The following is a 27,295-nucleotide window of genomic DNA, read 5'->3' as shown; positions in this document are numbered from 1 at the left end:
TAAGGTGTTTGTACTAAACTTGAGTATATTCATTTTATGTGACCAGTGGTGTGAGGTCCCTTTCAAAATGCAAGGAATTATTATTATGTATTCAAAGAAATTGCTTTTACGAAGGGTTTAAGGAACTTAAAAAGTTTTGAAACATCACAGGTGGTGGCAAAAGCGCACCTACAATATTTCTTTTATGCTATATTTTTGTTATATTTAGCTTTTTAACAGTTTAATAATGTATCATAGGCATAGCTTGTTTTTTTACTGATGCTTCTTGTTATTGAGAGTGAGAATTTGTTCATTGACAGTTTGCTTTTTTTTTTTTACTTGTTTGTTACATGTTCGAAGTAAATAAATACATATAAAATGAAACTAAAGGATTGTCACTGTCTATTCATAGTCATCAACATGAATCCCATTAGTTCATGACTGTATTAAATGAATTGTTAAACCTGTGCAAGATAAGCATATCATTTGTTTTCAATGGTGCGTCGCTTTAAATGTTACCAGGAATTTGGGGGCGGCATTATCTTCTTTCCTTTGGTAAAGGAAGGTCCAGTGTTTCCTATGCTAAAGGAGCTAAGGAAGGAAGCATTGAAGCACATTTCCTTAGCATTTAGAGAATTTGAACAGCTCTTATCATGGCTGCCACTAAGATACTTCCGGGTCATTTCACTCAGTTATGAACCTTCCAAAGCAAAAAGGACTTTTCAACCGCAGCCCTGCTCCTGTATTATTGGTGTGGGTTAACCCCGCCTCCTATACTTCAGGCCCGCCCTCCTACATAACTCATGAACTTAGTCACGTTTGGTGGCCATCATTGCACTCAGCAGAGATCCTCTTTCATCTGTGACATACACGAAGGTGCGAGGACCCGATCATCACTGCTTGCAGCTTTAATTCATATCGTACTTTTTGCTCTTTTGACCAGCTGCAACATTTAAATGCTGCTTAATGCTAGAGTACTTCTTCCACAACTGATTGACATGAAATAATGAACCTGCGTGCTGCTATTAATGGCCACAGAGATTGCTTACCCAATATCAATGAATTCATCTATTGGTTAATTGTAGTTTCACCCATATCGGTATTGATCTGTTGATATTACCTTTGGTTTGCTTTACAGAGAAATGTACTAAAAAGGTCATAATGTAGCAGGATTATAACCAGTAACTATAAAATGTTGCAGTTAACTACAACTTTAACAATCATCAGTGTTACAGATTTTCTTCATTTACAAGATGCCACAATATTACCATCCAGAATTACCATCACCTACACTTCAAACTATTACATGGCAATAAGATGAGAACAGCAGGCTGTCCTCCTGTGGTGTGTGCATCTCTTGCTGGGCAAACACATCAAAAGCCTCTGCAGCCATTATGTGAAATGGAGCAGCTGCAGGGAATTGATCCACAAGTAAAAACAATGGTGGTAAAATGTGAGAGAATGGTATTTGTTTTTAATTGGCTGCTGCAAAGCAACACTGTCTGCAATCAAGGAAGCAGTGGGGGAGCCACAACACAACAGTCTGCATTAGGCTCGGCTCACTGGTACACTGAGAAGCACTCATATTGCACTTCACATGTGACAATTAAAAAACTATATCTATTATTTACTTTTTCAGTTTTGTCATTGATAGAAAGAGCCTATTTTTCACTAACTTACTGGGGTTCCACTTGCGATGAGCATTAGCTGTAACACTAGCAGGACTCAGCCACCAGAGAGAGCCCTGTCCTTAGCTAAAACGTGCTCACTGACTCATTTTTCTTCACTGCCCTTATGAAGAAGCTTCGAACTCTGGAAATACCCATGGTTTATTTCTTGGAATGACATAGCGCCATATCTGTCTTTTTCACCTCAAATACTCGGCTGAATTATCACTGTTTAATCAACATTTTGGATTATTTATCATATAAATTCTGATGGCTGTCTCACACTGTATACAACTGTACAATATTTATTTTCAAGTTTGCGGCGGACTTAGAAGAGACAAACAGCTACCGTCTGATGTCCTCATAAGGTCACTTAAGATCTCTGGAGAATTGTAGCGGTGGACTTCTCATGCTGCATGCTGGGTAAAATCCTTGTGGATGTCAGCATGTCTGGCAGAAGGTGTAACATTATACCCTACCAAATATTGTGTTAAGGCCTAATCCAGTTAGTCAGCACGCGCATGCTGTTGTGCATAATGACAAATCACACGCCATGCAGATGTGAAATAACCTTTTACTTGCAGGTGTGTAGAACAGTGAGGTTATAAACTGAATGTCAAAGGGATGTATACGTGAATTCAAAAAACTGTAATGTTTTTATTACACTTGCATGTTTAGTGTTTCTGTCTTTGGAAAATCCTCAGCTTTTTAGTGTATGACATGTAGATCTGAAGGCCAGGGCCTGTGTTGCATGACGGCAGTATTTTACGTTAACAGCCCCACAAGAGTCCCAAAGGACAGAATAGATCAGGATATTGCAGACAGACAGTACTCGTCACACAATTGATTATTTGACTTATATCCATCACCGTGTACATTTATTCAGGCATCCTCTCTACTTGAGTGTGAACACAGACACCGGACTTCTAACTGTGTCACAATTCATTTGCTTTGGCATTATATAAACCGAAGGGAACGGTCAGAGCGTGGATTTCGTGTCCAATTTTTCAGATTTTTGCTCTGGATCTGAGAAATAACAAATATCAGGTTTGGCTTCTGACACTGACTGAAAGAGTCAAACAGCTCTCCTGGTGCTACACATAAACCTTTTAATTACAGCAAACATGGTTGATGAGTTTGAAGCTTGATTACTTGGCCTTCATTAGTCAGATTGTGAGATATAGTGACTCCCAGAGGTGCAATTTGGCATCTCTAAACACTGCCACCCTCTGTGTTTAGCAATTACATTTACCCTACAGTACACCCAAACAGGTGTGTCCACCCCAAATACACACACACACACACACAAACCGACTCATGTATGTACACTCACACTTCTTATCATCAGCTTGAACAAGCAAGGCTGCATGTAGGAGTTTCAGTCTGTTTTTGTAATTTTGAGAAAGAGCCTGACTAAAAGAAATCACTGATAAAATGTGCTTAGTGTGCTCAGTCCTACTCTGTTGAACTCTGCCTGTCATAACGATTTCGTGTTTGCTGTGCCATCTTGGCTTTTGTTTTCCATCAGGGCGGCCGGTGGTTGTCACTACACCGAGGAGGGAGCGTTCTGCCTCAGGCCACGACACACTGATAATGAATGTTCAGCTCATCGGAAAAAATAAAGTGTGTCTGAATTATGTGGTCAGGTTCTGGCCGTTGTTTGGGTGTGTGACTCAGACGCAGTGACATGCTCGGACGTTCAGTTTGCCCAACAGTCAGTCACTTCCTGCGTTTTAATGCTGACGCCAGGCCGCAGTTAGGCTAATGCAGGTGGAAGGTATTGTTGATAGGCTCTTTGTGCTATACTGCATGTTGAGCTTTAACACGCTGTCCAGCAGAAGCCTTGCCGCTATTTTTAGACGGGTACAGCTGCTCCTTAGCACCCACCCTTAAACCAGCCATTCAACAGAGATTTATGGCACAAGCCCATGAGAAACAGCTGTAGTGTCTTCGCCACTTGCTTGTGTAAGCTGAGGTTTATTAAGAATCAAATTTATTTTGTATATTTCGGTGCCTAGTATTAACAATAGCTGACATCGGTATTAAATGTAATTATCAGCAAGTGGTGATGCCTCACGCAGTTGAACGTTTAAACCACAAGTCTGGAGCGTCCGCTGCTGCAATGATGAGTCAGACTCTGGTTACAACGCCACCTGGGTCCAACACAAGTTCAACACTTGTGGTGAGCTGCTCCACCACAACACCATGTGTCCCTGCATGTTAGCTCAGCATTCTGTACGTACATCTGAAAAACAACTATATAGTTTGTCCCCGATGAAGGTGACTCTGTGTTTGCTCATACGTCCCTGATGAGGACAGAGAAAAGATTCCTGGGACTTTGTGTTTTGTACAAAAAAAACATTAGATTTGTCCTTTAAAAAAAAAAAAAAAAAAAATGTAGAGCCTTACTGTGTCCTGGATACTGTATCTACAGTCCAGTTCACCACAGCCTCGGTCTGATCAGGATTGTCACATGATTATACTCGTGTGAATTGGCAGGAAACTGCTGTGGCGCTCCAGTAGGCAGAGGAATTGGCTTTATGAGAGAGAGAGTGTGTGTGTGTGTGTGTGTGTGTGTGTGTGTGTGTGTGTGTGTGTGTGTTGGGGATGGGCACTAAATACGCAGCTCCCTCAGCCACACTCTAGCAGCTTAGCTTAAGTTTAGCTTATCACTGTCAGTTTGTTGTCTCCATTATTCAAAAGGACACCTTATCAGCCAGGGCGACTTGTATTAGCCTTCTCCACTGTGCGCTCCACACAATGATGTTCTACACTGTTCCACATTAACTCTGGTGTCTATTTCAGCAGCTCTCTATCCATTTATTGATGCATGTCTTCCATTGATCCCGGCATTGATTTGTCATGCAATCCATTACCCATCTGTCTGTTTCAGCTGGCTTTTAAATGATCCGTCAGATTGAGCTATTAAGGGGAGTAGTGGGGAAGTCCAAAGGTTGGTGATACATTCAGGGAGAGAGGGGTGCTGTGTGTGTGTGTGTGTGTGTGTGTGTGTGTGTGTGTGTGTGTGTGTGTTTGAGGGTTGGGTAAAGGTATATTGTCAGGCATTTAGAAGTGAGCAGTGATTTGATATTTACACAACTGTAGGCCTGAATGTTGCACAGATTATATAAAACTGTCAAGTACCAATTTGTCTCAGTGAATTCAACTTAAGTTAGTTGATTTGTGCTCTTGTTTACTATGGCTTTGTTGCTTAAATGTTATGTACGGGTTGATTAAAGAAACCTAGCATTAACCAATTATCAAAAACAAAAGTGACATAAAATATCTAGTGATATTCATAACAGTGACGGTTCTTGTTTTGTTTTTGTCAAAGGTCTTGTGTCTCCGTTTGTGTTTTTACAACATTTAGCATCTGTGAAATTTAGCTTATTTTGTAAAATAACAAAAAGTGTTTTAGAAATTTGTCAAAACAAGGTACAAAAACATAAATATTTTGGTATTGGTACCAACACTCTGGTACCAAAATCAAACTCACATTTCACAAACTCACTATAGCCTCAGTTTGTAAGTGATTGTGATTTTACTGTTTTAAATCATTATAAAGGAAGAGTCTAACATTTTGGAAAATATGCTTAATCAATTTCTTGCTGAGAGGGAGATGAGAAGATTGATACTACTCTCTTGTCTGTCTGATAATTATGAAGCTACAGTCAGGAGATGGTTAGCTTAGATTAGCATAAGATATAGGAAAGTGGGGAAAACAGCTAGCCTGGGTCTGTCTGAAGTTAAAAAATACACCTACCAACATTTCTAAATGCTTTATCTTGTTTTTTTATGTGTACACAAACTAAAATATGAAAACAACAACTTGTAATTTTACAGAAAGCTGCATGCTGAAGCTATTTCCCAGCAGAGCACAGTGACTTAGCTACAGCTACGCTAATTGTCTCCTAGCTCTAGCTTCATACTCAATGGACAGATATGAGAGTGGTATCAATCTTCTCATCTCTCTGCAAGAACATTTTTCTGAATATTCCTTCAATTTAAATGGTCCTCTATGGTTTGAAGAAATTCTACGGGCCTGAAGCTCATGAAAACCTTTCTAAATTCAGCTGGATAAACTTAAAAACGCTTGGTCATCACGCTAAAAAACAGGTTGGGTTCATTAGTTCCTGAAAAGTTGACATTTAGGAGGTTTTTACCTGACAACAACGGTATTTGGGAAAAACACATCCTTTATGCATTGTCCCCTAAAGTTCTGGAAATACATTTCCAGGGATTTTTTTTTACACGGACAAAGTGTCCTGAAATTTGTGATGTTTCATACTTTTTTTTAAATTATGGTCTGGGCCTTTCAGGGTAACACTTTAATCTTCCTGTAAGAACACACTTTGAGGAAACAAAGAAAATGCCACCAGCCAAACATAGATGTGGGGGGCTAAGATGGGGGCTGTTCCAGATTGAGATGCAAGATGGATTCATATATATTCATGAATTCAGTCAGAAAAGTCAAACGGAAGCAGTATGATAATCTTGCAGTAATTGCATTTTTCCCTCCAACTGTTTTTGGCAGAGCTGAGAGCCACTTTCAGAGACATGCAACGGAATACAGTCTCAAACAGCGGTGAACAGTGGATACACTCTGACCCGGTACCTAAGGTCAGTCTATCCACAGCAGGGTCAAGTGGTGGTTATGACAAATCCATTGGATTCATGGGTAATGGGATGGCTATCATTAGTGCTTGGATAGTCAATTATATGTTTAATTAAGCAAGACAGACATCAGATAATTGAACTATTGACTGGTATCTCCGAGTCACATTTGTCTTATGATTCAGGGAGAGCAAAGCTGAAGTCATATCACATTTGTTTGGAGGCATGCAATCCTGATGAGAGAGGAAATAAAATCTGGTCCTTTCATTTACTCGGCAGATTCACTTGATGTCCTGACCCCTGACTGAAGAACTTTTTAATTTTCTGACTGTGCACTCTTTCTCTTCCGGGCCTCAGGAAATGCCTTACCAAAAAAAAGAAACATCCAAAGGACCATATTTCAAACTATCAAGCTTTTTTTTCATACATGTCAGTCTGCTGTCAGCAGCCGTCTGAAAAGTGCTGACATTGCTGCCCTCCTGTCCGGCAGCCCGCTCCCTCTGTGTGAACTTGGATTTAGCTCAAGGGTATAGCCACCCTGCTAATGTGATGTAGCTCCAAGAAGGAAACAAATTGGCCTGACGTCTCATACGCTGCCTTGTCTTGATTGTGTGATGGCTTCCACTGCTAATGTGTTACGATGGGTAGACCTGCACGGGGAGGGAGACGGGTTTGTGTGTGTGTGTTACAGAGAGAGAGAGAAAAGAGAGCTGGAGAGAGAGGGAGGGAGGGAGGGAGGGAGAGAGCGAGGGAGGGAGGGAGGGAGGGAGGGAGGGAGGGAGGGAGGGAGAGAGGGTGGGTGGGGGAAGGGCCTCAGTCTGCAAGATCAGCACAAGTGGAATTGCATTGATTCAGTTAACTGCAGAGTTGGAGCGTGATGTGGAATTCTGTTTATCAAGGGTGGAGTTTACACGTAGGCTCCATTTTGATCTTATTTTCTACATCGCATTCATTATCAGCCCCTGCTTTCTTACTTTCATCAATAAAATGTAATATCACCTATATACATATAGCTTAGCCCCACCTGGAGTTTCATAAGCTCAACAAAATGAGCAGATGTGTGTGTTTTTTTGTCTAGAATAAAATGGCCACATACTGTTTTTTCCCCCCCAGTGTCTTTTGTACCAAAATCATAACTGGAAATGCTTGCACAGCTCAGATGTGACGATACTGGCAGATACACACTGTAAACAACATCATAATCTGCATTAATCTACAAAATCAGATGCAAACAACTGACATCATGTTCTGTAAATCACCAGGAAATGTGCCGCATATTCCATGTAAATACCGACTCGTGTTTTATATTCAAACCGAAGCCACTGGCCTAGAAACGACATCTGCTGAATCTTAACAAACTGCTAAATAAACACTGTACTAATTATAAGGAATAAAGCACAGAATTGTAGCTTAGTAATTGTCTGTCTCTTATAAATGAGGGATGTTTGGTCGTTGCAAATACACAGACAATATTGTGTGCAATTGTCAGAGGAAAGATGTGATGTATTTATTTATTAAACGTAAAATATAGTGACTGATATAATAAATCTGTTTCAGATCAGACGTCTATGGCCGTCTCAGTGCAGTCGGTCCATGCTTTTCAGAGAGGATACACGTATTGTAAATTGATCTCTTAAACATACATTTAAAATGGGCATGTTGCAGATGTATATTTTCTTTTCTCCTTTACCTCTCTTCCCCTCTCTTTCCTATCCTCAGTTCTCCGTCTAGCTGTAGGGAATTTGTCTCTAAGGGTTTATCATGACTGCCTCATATTCTACCCCCTCCGCCCCCCCAGTTTGTCATTTTGCTGATCCAGATGCTTTTTCATATTTCAGTATTCTTATCATCCGCTGGCAGTAAGATGATCCATTTCACTTATTTCTTAGAAGTGTGACTGTAGCCTAAGTCAATATCTACAGAATGAATTCAGTGAATTTCAGAGGAGGGGCAGCTAGTTAGCGGCTGGGGTGGTAGCGGTGGTGGTACTGGTGGCGCAGGACTCTTTTTTTTTTTTATCCAGAGTCAGCAAGGGTAAAATGTCAAGCATTTCTTAGGGAAGCGGCTCCATAGGATTCCATTTGAAGCTTTAATCTTAATTGAGAGCATCGCACATTGATATTCCATAGGCCTCTTTGCCCTTCGCCTCTCAGCTACTTTCATTTAGAGGACAGCCGTACTGCACTAGAGCATGGGGATTGCTTTGTCAGACAGCCAAGAGGCCAAAGGCAAGGTCAACCTCTCTTTGTAATGGTGGCTCACCGTGGAGCGAAGGCATCCCCTCTTTGATGCTGTCAGTACTTTTGTGAAACATTTCCTGGAGTCAAACTGAAAGAAATGCATCACGTTCTGACCTTATACTGGCGTGAAATATTACGGAGGACTCATATTTTAGTTAATCATATCAGGTACGTATGCTTCACAGCTTCCTGACTTGTGGGTCTAAACAAGCCACTTCGCTCCCCCACAGCTCGAGGCCAGACAGAATGATGATTCAATGCAATTGTGGAGTAAAAAAAAAAAAAGAAAGAAGATATTTGCATATTTAGCAGTCGGAGAGAGAGTTCATCACAGCAGCCACAGATATTATTCAATTACGCATAATATTATCTGAAATAATCGTTTGACTCTAACTGCGGACAGAGGAAGACATCTGTGCCTCGTCCGCATCAGAAATCTCCCAACTTAGCGCTCCGTAGCTCACAATGGGTGCAGCAGCATCCCCTAATCCTCAAACAAAGGGGAAGGACTAACTGGCCTGGCAGATGCAGCGATAAGGCCCATGTCGTCAAGTAAGGTGAGGAGAGGAGGAAGGCGCGGGACGGCAACGCTCTCGCCACTCCTGTGGGAAGACTCGTCATGCCACCTTTCCAGAGGTGATGAAAACAGATGGAAATAAAGACTCATGAGACACACACACACACACACACACACACACACACACAGAAGCTGTTTACAGCTGAGTGCACAGCCCCTATCCGTGGGACTGAGGACCGAGCTTGCCTCCATTTCTCATGCTCCTGCCTCAGCCCGCTGCTGACACAGATATACTGTAAAGAGATGGCAGCACAGATAGGTATGCATGTGCATGTCAAAGTAGCCCCGGGGGAGAGCCGGTCTGAGAACACAAAAGGCTGAAGGGATAACGTACGATCCATGTGCCACACTTTCCTCATTAATCTCAAAACATTCATGTGACACTTTAAACTGTTTTGGGAAGCACTGCTCGAGATAACAAGTTTAGGTCTTTGCAGCAAACACAAGTGTTTCTTCTGCTGATGAAACAATGAATCAGGATTAAAGGATTAGTCCTTCAAAGATCTGTTTTACTAGCACATATGAATAACAGGTTCCTATGGACGGGGCTGTGGCCTCTGACAGATTTATCAGGTGATCAGGGCTTGATAAAGCTTCTGAGAAGCTGCTCCTATTTCAAAGTCTTCTCCGCTGGTTCTGTGGGAAAGCCCAATGCTCCTGCTTTCCACTCCTTCCACCAATCAACCACAGCAGCCTTTACTAAACACCTCAGCTGCCACAGACGAATCAACACAGTTAGACTCCAGATCTATTCAGACAACAAAGCAGCTGAGCTCCCTTAGCAGAACATTGGGAAAGAATCTTTAAAGAGAGGGTTCGCTTTATCACACGGATCAATGAAATCAATTCAAACCAGGCCGTGATACCTAACTATTTCCAATAAAACACACCCTACTATATTTTTAAGAGGGGACATGAGAGCATTGCCAAAAATATACATTCTTATTTTAGCAATAGATAGATAGAGCGATAGATAGAGCGATAGATTTCACAATCAGCGTCTGAAAATAATTACTGCCACTAAGTCATACGGGTGCTAGGAAACTTAACAAGATGAGCAGATTCATTTTTTCGTGCGGAAAGAGGATGCACAAGGTCCACACATGAGTCAAGGCTGTTCCTCTCCTCGGGATTTAAATATAGCTTCGCTCTCCATTACCGCTGTCACTCACAGAGTTATGGTGACCTTCTGACCTCGCCTGTACAAAAGAGACTTGAAGCTGACATGCTCGCTCCGAATGTTTTTCACCAGGGCAGCCGAACGGCAGAGGCACATTTCAATATCGTTTTCTTTCTGGGCTTGGACGTTATCAGCCTGATAGTTTGTCGTGGTAATGTTCAACTCATTTGTCTGAGGTTTCATCTGTGCTCCAGAAGGCTGTGCAAACGTGCGGGAGGCAAACAGATGATGGGTTCCCACAGCATTTGGACTGTTGAATGTTTCTCAACACCTGATGTGCAGGCTGAGGTCAGAGTTTGTTGGGTTGCCGCTCAGAGGCCACCCACTTGTGTTGTTGTTGTTCAGCCTGGACATGATAGTGCTGCAGGCCACTGCTTGACCACGTGTGGGCAGTGTGTTACTTCACACAAATCACTTTCTCTTCTCTAAAACTAAACTGCTGCTTTTTAAAAAAAAAAGAAAGAAAAAGTGCAGTTTTACATCGGGGCAGTCATACCAATTATTGTTTGCCTTGTAAAGGCTATAACGACTTTAACAGTCAGCACACAATAAGCTGTATCTCGCGATAAACTAGAAGGGCTTACAGAAAGCACAGGCCTCCGCCATGGTTGTTTACATAAGGGAAAAATAATGTGTCTAAATGTAATTGTGTTCTTCCCATGCTACACTCCACCCATACAGAAAATGTGGACGTGCAGTTTTTCCGTAATTCCGTTGACGAACAGACAAGCAAACAAACCAAACCTGAAACATAACCTCCTTTTTGGAGGTAATAATGATACGATACATAATATCATGCAATCCTGCACAACATCACCAAAACTACAGCCTCAAAAATATCTTTCACAAAAATTTTTATTTTTAAAGCAGCTATAATAAAGATATAATATATATCAAAACTGAAATATTTCAACTCATTGGGTGGAATGACATTGGCACAGATACTCATGTTCCTCAGTGACTTCGGTGATCCCCTGACTTTTCCTCTATTGCCACCATGAGGTTGACATTTGTGGTTTTGAATGAAATGTCTCATCATTTATTGGATGGATTGCCATGTGACAGTCATGTCTCCCTCAGGACGAATTATAACTTTGGTGATTCTCCGACATTCTGTCTCGTGGCGTCATCAGGTCGAAATTTGAATTTGTTGCTAAACTAAGATGGTGAACATGGCAAACATTATATTTGCAAAGCATCAACATGTTAACATTGTCATTGCGAGCATGTTAGCATGCTGACAGTAGCATTTAGCTAAAAGCACCTCAAAACTGGGCCTCAGCAGTGATTAGTAGGCCTACAGCGTCACACAACCACTGGTGTAGACTCACACTTCCTGAAAACGTAACTTAAAAGAAAATGACACTTAATAAGCTGCAGCACTGTGAAAGCGTGGCGTTCAGGAAAGATGCCTGCACAGAACACACAGCCACAGAGTATAAAACAGGCATTAGTCTTGTTATATTCAAAATTCTTCATCACGGAAGTCACATCAACTTCATCAAATATGCTGAATTACTTCAAGTGCTACATTTGGAGACAACAAGAGAAAGATACTCATTTTATCACTTAAGGGCAAAGGTGCAGTCTGAACAGAAGAGTTTTCAGTCTGCGACGGAAGGTCGAACTAATCCTTTAAACAGTGATAAAATGTTGGTGTTTGCCTTGTTGTTGAAATGTGCTATACAAATAAACTTGTCTTGCCTTGCCTTACCGTTGGTTTCTGCTCCCCCTAACTGGCCAAAAGATAGATAATGCAGGTTGTCAAAGTTCAAAATTTGCACGTAGCCATGAGAATTTTGTTCTATGTGCAACAATTAAATCATGAGAAGTTTTCATTTGTCTAGCAAATGAACTCTTCTTATCACACCCTCTATAAACTTTGTTTTTTTACTTGTAACCTTTCATTTAATTCTTTTGAGAAGTACGGGTTTCTTTTCTTTTTCTGCTTTTGAATCCCAGAACAAAGTACTTCCTGTATCTTGACCACAAAAAGAACAAACAAGTACATGGGTTCACTGTAGTATAAAGGCCTGCATCCCCTTAAATAGAGTCCTTATAAGCCCTGTGTTGGCAAATCACAAGCTTCTCTCCCAGACTGTCCACCCGCAGCACACAGATGGTTGTTACTCAGTTGTTGTAGCGGAGGCTTAACATCGCCCATGATGACAAAGATGGCCAAAGAATCAAAGAATGGGCGTGTGAACGCTGTTCTGCCAAATTCTCCAGCTGCGTAGAGGACGCGGAGATGGATCGGGCTGCTCTAAAATCAGCTGAATGGAAAAATTATATGGCTTTAAGTTCAGCATAGTGCATCTGAGAAGCATGAGGGGAGAGTTATGACACAAGGGAGATGTTAACATGACACACCAGTGGGAGAGTGACACACCCAATTCCAAGGAGGCCTGTTAGACTTAACCAGAACATATGACACCCGCAGAAACGTATGAAGAAGGGTGCTGAATGGTACTTTTCAAACCCTCTCATCTGTTCAACTGCCTTTCTGACTCTTCATGAGAGGCTCTAGCAGCATAACAGGAAAAATCTAATTTCTTTATAATTTTCCAACTAAACCTGATCAAGATAATATTCATCTTTTGCTATTCTTTTTGGGCCACCATTCATTCAAACTCACTGACATCATGCCCAAGAAACAAAATGATCTCCTACTTTAAACCCCACCAAAAAATAACATGCTTTCTTCTCTTTTGTTCTCTAACCGTACCAAGAACCATTTATTTTTTCATCTGCAGCGCTCTTCTCAAAAACCCAGTCTCCCCATTACTCTTCCTGGATGCGAGTTTGTTATATACCAGAGACATAATATGGTCCCAGAGGGCCGGATCTGCTTTCCGGGTTGTGATAAACTCGCCAGGGTGCACATACTGGTGTCTGAGCAGGAGCTGACCCTTAATCAGCGAAGTTTTGCCAACAGCAACTGAGAGCCACAATTATCTGCCCTATAGATAGGTAGGCTGTATACTGGGGGCCAGGGGCTGTGGAAAGGGAAGAGGCTGTCAGGGGTGGGGGGGGTGGGGGGGTGGAAGCCTGTGTTAACCTCTGTGGCTCGTGTTTCTACTGTGCACTAATGGACGCCTGTCATCATTATGGACAGAAACAGGAGGGCGCCTGCCAGCTGCATGACCCCCATAAAACCGAACAGGAAATCCTAGCACGGAATGAAAGGAAAGGAGATTCCTTCTCTTCGTTTTTTTTTTTCTACTCTTCTCCTCTCTCTAATGACCCCTCATTCACTCTCTGGCCTCTTATTTATGCTGCAAAACTGCAGTGTCACTCACGAAAAACAGGGACGAATACGCTGGGTGTCCATGGTACGAAAGAAAGTCAAGGTGTTGAGGGTGTGGTCGTCGGATTGTATCTGAAATGATCAGTCACTTCAGACGCACCGTTCGTTTACCCCTGCTGTGCATGCCAGTAAGACACCTCTGTTTTTCATCCTCTGGTAACAGGCTCAGGGTGTTTTATAATGTTTCTGTCACGCTGGGAGGAACCTGTATAATCATTACTTACAGTGGTTCACCCTTTGCTCGCTAACTAAAGTCCATGCCTGTAATGTGACAGGACTTTGTCACACTTCTGTCAGTGATGTCCACTGGAACGTGACACGCACTTTATCAAGGAACCTTCCTATCAGATCCCCAGGAGATCATGCACAAACATGTGAAACACAACGTCCCCAGGAAGCAAGATTCCTTATTACAGCCAATAAGATAGCGAGACAATCTTTATTGTAGTTCTGAGGCTACACATTAATCCACTCTGTTAAGAGTCTTTAGAGTTCATCATGTGATAATCTAAGTCATTACCAGTAGTAACCTACAATAGAGTAATTACCATGGAATCTTTCACGATGTGGCAACACTGACTAAAAAAAAAGCCTTCTGTGTGAGAGAGCAAGAAAGCACATACACACATGACCGTCTGTATTTGCATAGGCATGTCTGCGTGTCTGTGTGCGTGTGTGTGTGTGTGTGTGTGTGTGTGTGTGTGCCATGTCCATGGAGACGTCTCTGTGCGTGTGTGATCGCTGCATGATTCACAGTGTCACAACCGTGCGCAGAAACGACTGGACATCCTGAGCGGAAACCACAGCCGTCGAAGCTGCGTTTTCCTGCGACATACAACCTACCACTCTCACAAAGAGTCACTTGACTGGACCCTCATATAGGAAGTGAAAGAGGAAGCCCCTCGTCCATCCTGTCCTCCATCCCAATCTCTGCTCTGCACTTCACGTGAAGCCGCTCTTCACAGACGATCACCAGTGTGAGCCTTTTGCTGTTGCAAAACATCGGGTGAAAGAACCGGCTGAGGCTGGAAAAAGGCTTGCTATTGGGGGGGGGGGGGTCAAATGTCTGGTCAGTTGACATTTAGCCACAGGAGAATAGTGTCAATCATTATTGTGAGGGCAAGATTCACAGATTGATCAACGGGGTTTGTTTAAAACAAAAGAATATTTACTCAGCTGATCAACTAACGGGCCATTTTGCATCTAATCTCCGACGTTTTTTTGAGACAGATACTCGGCGTTTAGAAAGTCACGCCGGGCCAAACCAACACGGTCCACAGTAGCTGCGTATGATATCACAGATGGAAGTGGCGAGTGATGTTGGACTGTGGGGCCTGTTGGCCCTCGTGGCTCGAGGCCTCTGGCTGTGTTCATTGGTGACAGCGTACGTCGCCTGGCAGCCTGCATTCCTCTGCCTCTCCCCACACAATGGTGAGTCTCTGCAGCATTCCTCTGTCTGTGTCCGCTGTCTGAGATGCAGCCAGGCCTTGGCGAGCCCCTGCACTCAGCCAAGAGGTGGGCACCACGTTTAACAGATTCTGATGGGACACGTTCAAGTGTTTTCACCGAACACCAGCCGTCCACGGGGCGTTATTCATTGTGTTAAAGTGTGCCACGGTTACATCTAAAGTGGACATCTTAGTCACAATGTAATCAAAAAGGCCTCTGCAGAAGAGGTTTTGAAATAATTTAGGAGATGATGATGCTTCCTCTTTAACCCGCTTCATCATCGCATTCTGCCTTTTTTTCTTCTTTTTTTTCCACTTCGTGCAATCGTTCCTTCTCTCCATCTGTTTTTAAAAAATGCAAGCGTGTCTATTCTAAATCGTTTTCACTGCTCTTTATCCTTCTCCAGCTATTTTGCTTTCTCTCTTGTTCTGATGCCACAGCCGTGCAGACACCTTTCCCTCCTGCTGACTCAGTAGCCAGCCTCAGGCGCTGTGGGCTCGGGGTGTTGGTGGCGGGGAGGAGGGAAGGGGGGGAGGGGTAGTGTGAGGCTCCCACATCAGGCCCACCAGCCTATCACATGCGAGGGAAAAGAGCTGGCTAATCGTTTCTACAATGGCACCCTGCACACTGTCACACAGTACCACAAACCGCTCTCCTCGCCAAACACTTCCACTGTATTATTCCGCCGTTGCTTAGAAATCCTCATGTGATGTATGTAAGTGCGCAAACATACCACACGGAACAAAGAAGTGATTGAAAAACCACACCTACTAAAATGCATCAGTGCAGGCAATGTTAAACATATGCAAGTATACACAAACATGCATACCTTGCGCTTAGTTTTCTCCAATTTGCATGTGCAAATAAACCCTTACACTTGAGCTAGATCAATCTAAAATGCTGCAGATTTTTGGAAAGGTTTTAGTTTATGTTAGGCACTCAGCGGTTTGATATTCCACCTGATTATGTCATTTAGAAATTACATCAAGACTTGTAAAATGATATTTATTGAAGACAAAAAAATAAAAGGTAAAAAAAATGTAACTAATTTGCTAACAAAATGCTTCAATATCTATTGATGGTGAGTTTCACTCTCTGCCCAGCAGTCGTCCGAGTAGGTTTACTGTTAATGAGAATATTTACGATTACACTTTTGAAATGGAGGAAAATTAAACTGTGCCTGTAAACAAAGTCTCATTCCATCTATAAGAGCCACTGATTAATGAGCCCGTCCCAATAACATTAAAATATAGAGGAGCATTATTCATTGCAATAACCATCTGGTTATTTTCAGCTACCTCCTTGGTGTTCACAAACGCACTCCTCTACGTCACGTAGTCCCAGTGCAGCGAGCCGACCTTCAGGGACTGGATCTGTTTTCAGAAGGAAAGTGTTTTTGCACCTGTGGTTTGATTCTAGAGCTGCTCTCTCTCCAACTGAAGGGTGAGGTCAAAACTGTCAGGGGTCACACAAGAAAAGAGAACCTGGTTTTCCAGGTTAAAGGGTGGCGCCATTAACAGAGCCACCTGCCCGGCCGAATTCTCGCTAAGCTGGAAGAGAAAGTCTCCGTCTCGCGGTGAAAAAAACTCCCTAAATTTTTCTCTGTCTTCTCAGCACAGAGGCCATGACAGAGGTTATAAACTCAATTTACAATGTGGCCACTTATCACACATTATCACAGTGGCCTTGGTACTATTACGGTCATCCAAATATTATTGTAGTCCTGAATTGGGAATGATCTGTTGTCAGGAAATTTGCTCGACGATTTCAAAATGTAACAGGACAGACGCACACAAAAAAACAACCCCAAAAAAAATAAAACGAGTGAAAAAATCCTCCGGAGCCGGCCAGAAGAGCGCCGAGCAGTGTGTGTGTGTGTGTGTGTGTGTGTGCCGTGGTTGCTGTTTCTCTCTTCCTCTGTTAATGAATGCAGAGGTGATCTGTTTGTCTGAGGAAGAGAGCTGAAGGGAAGCCTGATTTCCACTCCTTTTTATCTGTGCCCCACAGCCCCTGCCAGTCAGCCCCCTGTGCTCTCACATGCCGGGGTCCCACAGGAAGCAGCACTCCATGAAGGCCAGAGGTCAGGGAAGGAGGGAAAGCCACTCATCCTTTCATTCACCACCAAACCAACAGATACACAACGCCGTTACTGCGCTCCTTGTTTTGGCCGTCTTATAATAATAAAACAAAAAAGTAGAATTGATGTATATTTTAAAAAATGATGGGGTCATAGTGTAATGTTAGTTATAGTCGAGGCAATGTTTTGTGCGTGTCGTCGTCTACACTGCACACAAATCAGTTTAATTTATATATTCCTATCCAAGAGATTTTAATATTAGAATTTAATGTAGTGTGTGTTTCCTTCTGTGGATTTAGCATTTTTTTCATTGTATATTGTGTGTGAATTTTTTAAATGTTGTAGGCTCTCGTAAGAATCACAAACTACAGTACTAATAATTACGGTGTATGAGAAACTTGAAAGGAAACTGTGCATTTGAGGTAGCCTGAATATTTCACTGTGTGGACATTGTTTTTTGTGAGAGAGTAATTCTATCAGCAGATGAGACACAATTTTAAAAAGTCACAATAGTTTTATTGATCCATAGCAAATTAAAAACATAGTGGATGAAAAACAATTTGCATAATCATATATTATCTTAAAAAGAAAAGCAAATAAGGAAAACATCTGTCCAGCAGAATCAGCTTCATAGAAAATAATAGAAATGCCATTTAAACAGAATTCTTCTTTGTATGTCGTCTATTTTAAGGAAGCATGGACACAAAATATAATTTGAGCTACAAAAACTAAGCAAAGCAAAATCACTAAAATAAAGATTGATGAGTAACTAATGCAGAAGGATTAAAGTTGTATATTAATAAAAAGGAAATATTCTCTGATTTCAAGTATGTCCTTTCAGACAAAATACAGATACGCCTGTATAGAAAAAAACATCTCATGCATGTCCTGCATGCATGCCTTATTGTAATTTTGTATCATAACTTGTTGCCTAGTTGTATCTATTACAATGATTTGAGCGATATCCTTTTGTCCAACATTAATTACAACTTGGTGAATCCACGGGCTTGTTTGTTTAAAAAGCAAAGCGAGTTGTCAACATAATGCCTCCCCATGGAAAAGTATCAGTTCTGCAGGAAATTTAACAAAGTCACATTAAATACTCGGGTGAGGAAGGGTTGTCACTGGTAGACCCAGTTTCGTGGTAACAGTTTGCACCGGACAGTTTATCACATTTTATTTTGTATGCATCCCTCTCCCTCATCAGTCTGTTCAGTTCATGTTTCAGCTGCTCAACCTGTGACACCAGGCTGGTCTTTTCGTGCTCCAAAACGTGCTTCTGCTGGACGCGCTTGTAACGGCAGGACTGTGCGTAACCTCGGTTTTTCAGGGTTCGGCGCTTCTGCTTCAGACGCATCACTTCGTCCTTGCCGAGGCCTCTGAGGAGCCGATTGAGCTCCCTGACGGACATCGACACCAGCTGGTCATCTGAGAAGTGGTCGTCGGCGTTGGACAGCCGTCCGTGGCGGCTGTGCTGGTGGTGCGCACCGAGGTCCTCCTTGTCCTCCGGCGACTCATCAGACTCGCAACCCATGTCATCTTTGATATACGGGTCTTGGCAGTGACTGCTGTGGATCCCTTGCATGTCGGGGTGACCCGGGAGTCCCGCGTAGTGCTGGACAGGCTCGTTGAGTTGGCCGTACCCTTCGTAGTCGGCTTGGAAATGTGGCGGCTGGTGGCCGTGGGGCACAGATGGATGTCCCTGCTGCGCCGTGGCGCCGATTAGGGCCTCCATTGCGTCCTCGGGTGTCAGACCAAAAGCTTGAGGGTACATTTGCTGAGGGTAACCCCCGTTGTTGGGTATCCAGAACTGGTCGCCCCCGGGGTTATTTCTCTGCTCGTTTGGATTGAGGTTTGGCGATGAGGGTACCGAGTTACAAGGCGTGCTGCCGGGGGTGGAGGAAACGGAGTCCGGTCTCTGGAGCTGGCTGCATGGCCCGACGAAGGAGCGGTCGATCCCCTGCATCGCCTCCTTCTTAACGCCGAACTTCATCAAGTCGAAGTCGCTGACGAAATCCATGGGGGTTTTCTGCAGTCCCAAATGCGAATCGCTCATATTAACTGGCAAGCTGGTCTCTTCGGAGAGCTCCGAGTGTCCAAAGCTATTTCATACAGTCAGCGAAATCGCGCTTACTTTCGAAAAATGGCAGTAATCCCAAACTTTGCTTTCAGTTCAGAAGGGCGAGAGAGAGAAAAAACATGCGTGCGTAAAAGCCTCCCACCGTATCAAACTCTGTGCGAGCTGGAGATTCTGCACCGCGCAGCTTGTTTGGCTTCAGTCGCCACACAATAAGTCCACCGATGACGCCAGCGGACCGGACGCACCTCTCTGCCTGCTCAGGAGAAGCGCACTTTCTTCATAAAGCTGCATTGGCATGATGTCACGCCTTCCAGGCTACACCTCCACGCTGCTCTCCAATAAAAACCCGCTGAGCAGGCCGATTTGCATAAGAGCTGCTACGAGCCTGTCCCTCCCCCCAACGGGCTGTTCGTGATGATCATTTGACCAAAACCTATAAATGTCTGCACAGCGGAACACCATCTTCTGCAATATGTTTTTTTTTTTTTAACTGTTTGACTTGTCCTCCATTTTACATTTAGGCCTATTTATGCCACGTGTTTGTTTAGATTTATCACAGTGTGTACGAGACCCGGTCAAAAAAATACCTTCACACCCAGGCTCGTCCAGGCAGTGCTTTTATTGTTTTTCAAGCCAATACACTAAAACATACGGGGTCACTCTTGCCTACTTCAAATGTATACTAATATTATTTTCCTTCAGCCATGAATTAATTTAAATCTGTGACTGAATTTGTGGTGATTTATATAAGTTGTTGCAAATGCCTCAATTCACCTAAACAACAAAAAGGCGAGACTATTCAGTTGACACTATTGTGTTCGCTGTGCTCTTTAGTTAGTACACAGGAAAACACTGACACCTGGTGGCCACGTGCATACACCGCAGCAGTCCCAATCTTTAAAATCCACTCTATGAAGTCTGAACCGTCACAGATTTTCATAAGAGGAACAACTTCTGTGGCCAGCAAACTCACGCCTATGTTTTGTATGTGAATTAAAAAACGGAGTGTTTGTTCATGCCACGGATGGAAGTCAAACATTTCATGTTGTTAGATCAGTTCAGACAAAAACATTTTGGAAACAATGGTCATATCACAAGGCTTTCCATCACCTTCTATGTTTTCTTAAATTGTATACATGCTTGCTTGTTTTTTAATGATTTGTTTTGGGGACATTACCGGGCTCTATCGCTCCCGTTTTAAAAAGTTACAGAGCAGAATTCTGGATTATTTTCATAGGGTTGTTGCGTTCATGGACCGTGTGCACAGAGAGCTCAAAACATCTGTGGCAGAGCCCTTAAACACATGTTGATTTTCCGAAAGGTCGGCCCTGAGCCCCGGCAGCCAGAGAAGGGCAACGCATCCCCACCATAAATCATGAACACCGTTGACAACAGCTCGGCAACATCTCTGGCACAACAAAAAAAAAAAACGGGTATGTTCCAGGATGTGCCGTCTGATTCGGGGACGTCAACCCTAGCGGTGTCCAGAGGTGCCACAGCTGCACATGGTATCAAAGGGGTTAAGCGACGTTCCTGCCCTGACACGACCATCACAGGCAGGACTTACTCCAAAGATAGTGAAAGCTTTACTGACAAGATAGAGGACTCGAGCCAAAACCAATAGAAAGTGCTGTCCAAGAACGCAGAGGTATTGTTTCAGTCAGCTTTAGTTGCTGGGAATAAAGGAAAAGAGGAGACAGTGTGACTGAGCAAGGATGGCTCAGGGACATTATGCTAAAGATAGGACGCTAACAGCTTAAGAGCACATCGCCAGCAGACACTGGGGTCACATTTCGCCGCAAAGCCACACGCAGGAAAACAGTCACACCTCCTGGAAAACATTTGACACACACACACACACACACACACACACACACACACACACACACACACACACAATCAATGAAAGCCATCGTTGCAACAACAGATCTTAGAAACAAGGCTTCACTGTATTTGCACCCGAGCACTGAGAGCATTGCGTGGCGATGGATATTAATTTGATATTAATTCTGTGTGCACAACCCACCTACAAACTCAACCTCATCATCAATTAAGGTTGATGCTGCCGTTTCTATTACAAAGTATAGGCACGATTTGTATGCTGTCAGAGAGGCCGGAAGCACAGATGCGCTCACATTTCAAGACTCACTTTAGAGGACAAGCACCGCCGTCACTAGCATCTTTTAAAATTTGACCTCATTCAATTTCATCCCTTGCGGACACATAACGGCGCGTCTTATAGGAAGCTCTAGCATCCGTAGACGCCCCAGATAATCCAGACTTTAATCTATTTTGTGTTGCAAAGCACAGCCTGCATCACAGCGTCCATTGACGGACTGTAGCGGGACGATTAGCACCATGAAGACAATTAGCAAAGGGTTATCATGAGTCATTCACTTGTTTCTCTCAAAATGCAATAAATAAATACATGTAATAGCTTCAGCCTTGAGAATAAGAATTAGGATAAGAGAACACAAATGTCAACACGGGACAGTTTTTGTACCATGTCTTTGTCTCCCTTTCTTTCTGTATACACAACATCTTTCCCACATGGCAAACGGGGTTCTGTGTGTATCAATGGCTATTTTGTAAATACAAAGGGGCCATAACTAAGAGTTGGCTTCACCTTATCCTCCAGTCCTCATGTGGCAAACATGGAGCGAACAGGTAGCATCAGGAGAAAAGCCATAGCCAGACAACATAAAAGAGAAGTCATGATTGCTGGAGAACAACTCAGGTATGAAGAGAGATGGGGGGAAGTATGAAATTCAAGGTTTAAGGTTAAACATATGGCTGATTTGAACTTTCAAGGTTGAGACTACACGATGGGAAACTGATCAAGGACCGACGCTACCACCTGCGCACGTTTCCTAACTGCCTCGTGGCTCAGGAACTGATAGACTGGCTAGTGAGCCATAAGGAAGCTCCAGATCGAGCGACAGCCGTCTGCCTCATGCAGCACCTCATGGATCATGACATCCTTCACCACGGTAAGAAGGACGCAGCAACACAAGTTTCAGCAAGGAGATGAATGTTGTTGTAGCTTCATTTAGAGACACGCCAACTTCAAAACTTACTAGAAACTGTATGTTGCCTTTTTCTTAAGTCTGTGATAAGAGGCCAGTGTTGAAGGATGCCAAACTGCTGTACCGTTTCCGCAAGGACGACGGCACGTTTCCCTTCAACACAGAGGTGAAAGTCTTCATGCGAGGACAACGGCTCTATGAACAGTAAGAGCTGCTGTTATGTGCTGGTATTCTCTCGTTTGACCGTGAACTGTACTGTCAACCCTAGTTGTGATCGCACGCACACACGCACGCACGCACGCACGCACGCACACACACACACACACACACACACACACACACACACACACACACACACACAGAGCAAGACGGTAATCTCCTGTCAAATATGTATAGCTAACTTTAGTCTTCTGAAATGCTCCGACCAGCACCTTTTCAAAGTAATTTGCGCGTTTATGACACATCTGATCTGTGTTTTTTTTCGTGTCCGTTTCTTTAGTCTCATCGGGGAAAAGAACTCCATTCTGCAGCTGAGAGAGGAGCACGGCGTTGCATATCAGCGCTCCTTCCCGGGCTGCCAGTTGATCGACTGGCTCCTTCAGAACGGGGAGGCAGAGAGCCGGCGCCGGGGACTGGAGCTGTGCCGCGCATTGCAGGAGCATGGCATCATTCAGCACGGTGAGGGGAGCCCTCAATGGCCCCTTTCTTGATGTGTGGCACCAGGAATAAGTGGGTTGTCAGTGGCTGCTGTCAGTGGGTCGCCAGCTGGGACTTTTTGCAATCTAAAGCGAATACACTCATCATCTCTTTGTGGAAAAATCCCATCCATTGTAAAACATGTTGTGTTGTGTTGTTTTGTGCTCTCTCTCTCTCTCTCTCTCTCTCTCTCTCTCTCTCTCTCTCTCTCTCTCTCTCTCTCTCTCTCTCTCCTCTCCCCCCCATCACTACTAGTGGCAAAGAAGCATGATTTCTGTGACAGTGGACTGCTCTATCAGTTCTGCATCAATTTTCGCCGCAGACGCCGCCTATCTGAACTGTTGAATGAAAGCAAACAAGACGACAGCGAAGACGTGGCAGTGTCCACACAAGAGGACAGCCACACCGATAGCCCGTTTGTTCTGCACAGAAACCCGCCTCAGGAAGGCAACCGTGCTTTCCGGTCTGGTAAAAGAAAAATTCTGCCCTTTTTTGCACTTCATACACTGTGTTGTGAATGTCAACTATCGCATTATAACGTTACTACTAATCTGATTACAGTGAGGTTAAGTAAAGGTCTGAAACAGGTTACCAGTGGGCGTCGAGGCAGCTCCCCTCAGCTTCACTCTTCTGGACCTTTGGTCCAGCTGCCTTCGACTTCAGTGAGATGCAATCCTAAATCAGGCAAGTGTGTAATTAATATCCACGTGACAAATGTTCCAAAAAAATGTCTTTAAAGAGAAAAGCATTAGATATATTGAGGTCCGAAACTGGGAAAATGGTGACTGTTTGAAATGTTTTAACACTTTTACAGTGCTAAGAAGACATTTTACATGTGAAGAGTTATTTGCACCGGGGGCACCTTTAATCAAGAGAGTGTTGACGGTGAGTTACTTTAATAGACATATTCATGGGTAGGGCAAATATTTATAGCATCTCTAGGATTTTAACATTAATTCAGCATTGAATGACAGTCCTCCAAAGTAAGGGACAAAACGTAAACATTCCTTTCAAATGGAAACTTACTTGGAGTGAGCGTTTGCCGACATGTTTTGTGATGTCAACACAAAACCATTCTCATGTATTAACCATGTAAAACAAAGCATTTACATATTTAGGCTCCTTCATAGTTTACATTAGAAATAAACGCATTCTTGGAGACAAACTCATTCCATGTGGACTAATGGAGTTTTATCTCACCAATACAAAATGATTCCATTTAAGTTGTACAGATTGTGTGATTTATCTCACCCCTCGTGTCATCACAGGTGATAGGAGATGACCTGGGCTGGGGCTTTGTTGTCAGAGGCATGGCTCCCTGTTATGTGCAGGCCGTTGACCCGGGAAGCCCTTCAGCAGCTGCAGGAGTTAAGGTCAAATATATGTTAAGACACATGGCACTGAAAATGGAAATATATCATATTTTAGTCTGTGACAAAAATAAAACCCATGTACCTCACACCATCTTCTTTAGGTGCGGCAGTTTGTGTGCCAGGTGAACGGACAGTGTGTTCTCTACCTGGACTACAGGACGGTCAACAGGCTGGTGATGACAGGGCCTCGCACTGTTGTTCTGGAAGTTATGGAACCGCTGGAATGACAACTGTGAGGAATTGTATGTATATTGAGTGTTATATTGATTTTTTTGGCCCTGCTCTGCTGACAAAAGACGCAGCAGTAGGAGACATGCGGCCTTCCCTGTGTCTGCGGGAGAGTTGACACCCTAACAGAAAATGGCTAACCACGAAGGGACTTCAACTAAAGCTGAAGAGGTCAAGGATCACGGACATTTTCGGTGTGCACACGAGGAAAAAGGTACACAGAGCCGTTTTAGTACAAATCTGTATAGGTAGACATAGAAAACTTAGAGGGAAAATGTCTGTGATCAACGTCTCTGAAGGCCGGACACAAGGACAGGCCGCAGCAAGCTGGTAAGGTACTATTAACTTGAAATTTAAAGTACCTAAAAAGGCTGTATTGAATGCGGAGGCACATTTGCAAGCTGAATTACAAATATTTGTGTGTGATAATTAATTGTGTAGCCTAAACGTTATAGTATTGGGTGAGTAAAGTAGTCCAAACAATAAGTGAGGATGAGGGTAGCCTAAACATTAGAGGGCGAGTGAAATAAGTAGTCCGGACGAGAGTAGCTTGGACGTTATAGTTTGAGTGAGTAAGTAGTCTAAACTGACGTGATTTAATTTGTGTGTTTTAGATGAATGTACCTTAAACAAGTTGGAAAATAAGAGATAAGGCCTGGGGATTGTGTAGTTTCAGGGAGTGACGTCATAGACGTGTAGCATCTTGTGAGCTGGGCGGACTAAGGTCACGAAGGTAGTATAAGTATTGTGTTGTTCAAGGCTACTGTGTAGCTTAGATAAAAGAGACTAGAATAAGCAACTGGTTCCTTGGTGAAAGGCGAAGCCCCGGTTTAGTGGAACAAAAAGTGTGTGGGAGCAACAGGCTCATGCAGGCGGTTAGCCTATTGTGTTAGCTACAAAGCACATGTTTTTCTGAAAAACGTAGAAAAAGAAGAAGAAAAAGAAAAAGAGAAACTCCACCACCTAGTGGATTGGAGGAGTAATTACTATAATAATAATTTTTCAAAAACTCCATTACCCAGAAACCTTAAGGGGTAATTAAAATAGAACTACAACAGTACGTCACCCAGTGGATCATAAAAGGAAATTACAATAGAGTGATTTCTTATTTTTGAATTTTCATTGTTTTACAATTTCATTTTAATTCTATAATCTATACGTTTTCAGGTTTTTTTTATTTATTTTTATTTGTCAATTTTAAGTTTTATCCTACAAAATAGGTCAACTTAAAACGTGTTTGGAGCAGAGAGAGAGAGAGAGAGAGAGAGAGAGAGAGAGAGAGAGAGAGAGAGAGAGAGAGAGAGAGATGCACAGCTGCTTGCAGGAGCAGAAAGGGGGGTCTCACACACACACACGCACACACACGGACACACACACACACACACACACACACACACACACACACACACACAGACACACAGAAATCCAAGAATTGGATTGTAAATTTCTAAATGTTATCTCTACATGAGACAACGTTGTACCCAACTGCATTCTAACATTTACTGCTGATCTTTGGGTAGTTTTTGTTTTGTTTTGTTTCTTGTTTTTAGTTGAGGTACATGGTCGGGTGGATCCTGATCTGGGGACTCCGCTTCGCTGCCGTACGCTCCCCAGGCACAAACAACATGAACGACACCTACCACTCAACACGCCGAGGATGAAGAAGACGAACGAGACTCATTCAAGAACTACAGTGTCAGCCCTGACTGAAGGCCTTTCGCCATCCATGAGCCTGGAAAACATCACACAAGAGAGTTGTGTGACATGGACAGAGAAGTTTCGTCAGCACAGACACAAGGATGCCCAGCTGATAATGTATCAGGCCATGACAGGAGGCTGAAAGAAGGGGCAGAGACTTTGACACACACCAACTGAAGACTTTGGGTGCCATAAATGTGGCAGCTCGGACATTGGAGAAGAGGCTGCTCATTCTCCATGGAGCAAGGAGTGGTGGGAGGGCTCGACAATCAGCCAACAGACTGGAGAGGGGCAGCAGGCAAGCGGAGTGGACCCTGGTGATGGACCAACGACGAGCACACACATTACAACACAGAGGGTGAGTTAACTTTAGGTGACAAACTTGTACATGCAATATACATACACTAATTGGAAATTAGACAAACACCACTCACAGCCACATAGCATATGTATTCAAATGAGAGTTTATTGGAAGAAATACTGCCGTTGTCTCCGTTTCTGTCTCCCACACAATCTGAGTTGTTTAAGGACGAGGTTCCACATTCTGGTACGAGGACCAGGAATGGTGTGGAAGGACATGTCAGACCGGCAGCAAGTCAGACTCAATTCACCACCGTTGGACAACAATGAAACACAGTGAACTATGTGGCCTTAGAGGCACAATGTGTTGTCTACTTTTTTTTTTTGCATGCAAACTGTTTAATATACTCACTTTGAAAAGTAAGTAAGGGGGGAATTGTGAGGAATTGTATGTATATTGAGTGTCTGTGAGGGGGGTTTGAGGAATGTGAGGTGTGAACCTGCAGGGGGAAGAAAGTAGTTGACAGAGGTGTCTGCCTAACACAACAACAACCACAGCTTTCAAGCCTAGCTCTTGTTTTGGACACAACTACATATTTGCTGAAAATGAAATATAACATGATGTAATGTATTTTTTTTTTTTTTCAATTAAAGCTTATACTGTATATAGCCTAGCATGGGCAGAGGTCATGTGGTCATTTCTGAGGGGAAAACCCCCACAAATCAATCAATGAACATGGTTATCTTGGCTGCTGCAAGAATAGGCAAAACTACCTGTGCCGTTTTAGAGAACATTAATTCCTG

General features: G+C 43.2%; 2 protein-coding genes and 1 long non-coding RNA gene across 4 annotated transcripts in view; 1 reads left to right on the top strand and 2 right to left on the bottom strand.

Annotated features, from left to right (window-relative positions):
* Positions 1-23,567, bottom strand: part of LOC137879361 (uncharacterized) — a 30,045-nt gene extending 6,478 nt beyond the window's left edge. Inside the window, exon 1 of one of the 2 annotated variants that reach the window (XR_011103741.1) lies at positions 23,485-23,567. This is a non-coding gene — a long non-coding RNA (uncharacterized lncRNA). Of the gene's footprint in view, positions 1-498; positions 574-23,484 lie in introns of those variants that run through there. The other variant, XR_011103742.1, reaches the window with a different exon arrangement.
* mafbb (v-maf avian musculoaponeurotic fibrosarcoma oncogene homolog Bb) lies at positions 17,585-19,435 on the bottom strand. Its single transcript, XM_068720434.1, has one exon. It carries the CDS (start codon positions 19,144-19,146, stop codon positions 18,181-18,183), a length of 966 nt encoding a protein of 321 aa, XP_068576535.1. The 5' UTR covers positions 19,147-19,435; the 3' UTR covers positions 17,585-18,180.
* On the top strand, positions 21,825-27,165 carry si:dkeyp-97e7.9 (DEP domain-containing mTOR-interacting protein). Its single transcript, XM_068719998.1, has 9 exons — positions 21,825-21,907; positions 21,982-22,160; positions 22,277-22,400; positions 22,696-22,874; positions 23,148-23,360; positions 23,454-23,576; positions 23,707-23,777; positions 24,161-24,265; positions 24,367-27,165. Exons 1-9 carry the CDS (start codon positions 21,825-21,827, stop codon positions 24,490-24,492), a joined length of 1,203 nt encoding a protein of 400 aa, XP_068576099.1. The 3' UTR covers positions 24,493-27,165.
* The last annotated feature ends 130 nt before the right edge of the window (positions 27,166-27,295 follow it).

Source organism: Cebidichthys violaceus, unplaced genomic scaffold (assembly GCF_023349555.1).
Source record: "Cebidichthys violaceus isolate CVI_PGR_0920_01 unplaced genomic scaffold, fCebVio1.0.p SCAF_25, whole genome shotgun sequence".
Taxonomy (NCBI): Eukaryota; Metazoa; Chordata; class Actinopteri; order Perciformes; family Stichaeidae; genus Cebidichthys; species Cebidichthys violaceus.
The sequence above is the reverse complement of the archived record's forward strand: the minus strand, read 5'-3'. Positions and strand labels throughout refer to the sequence as shown.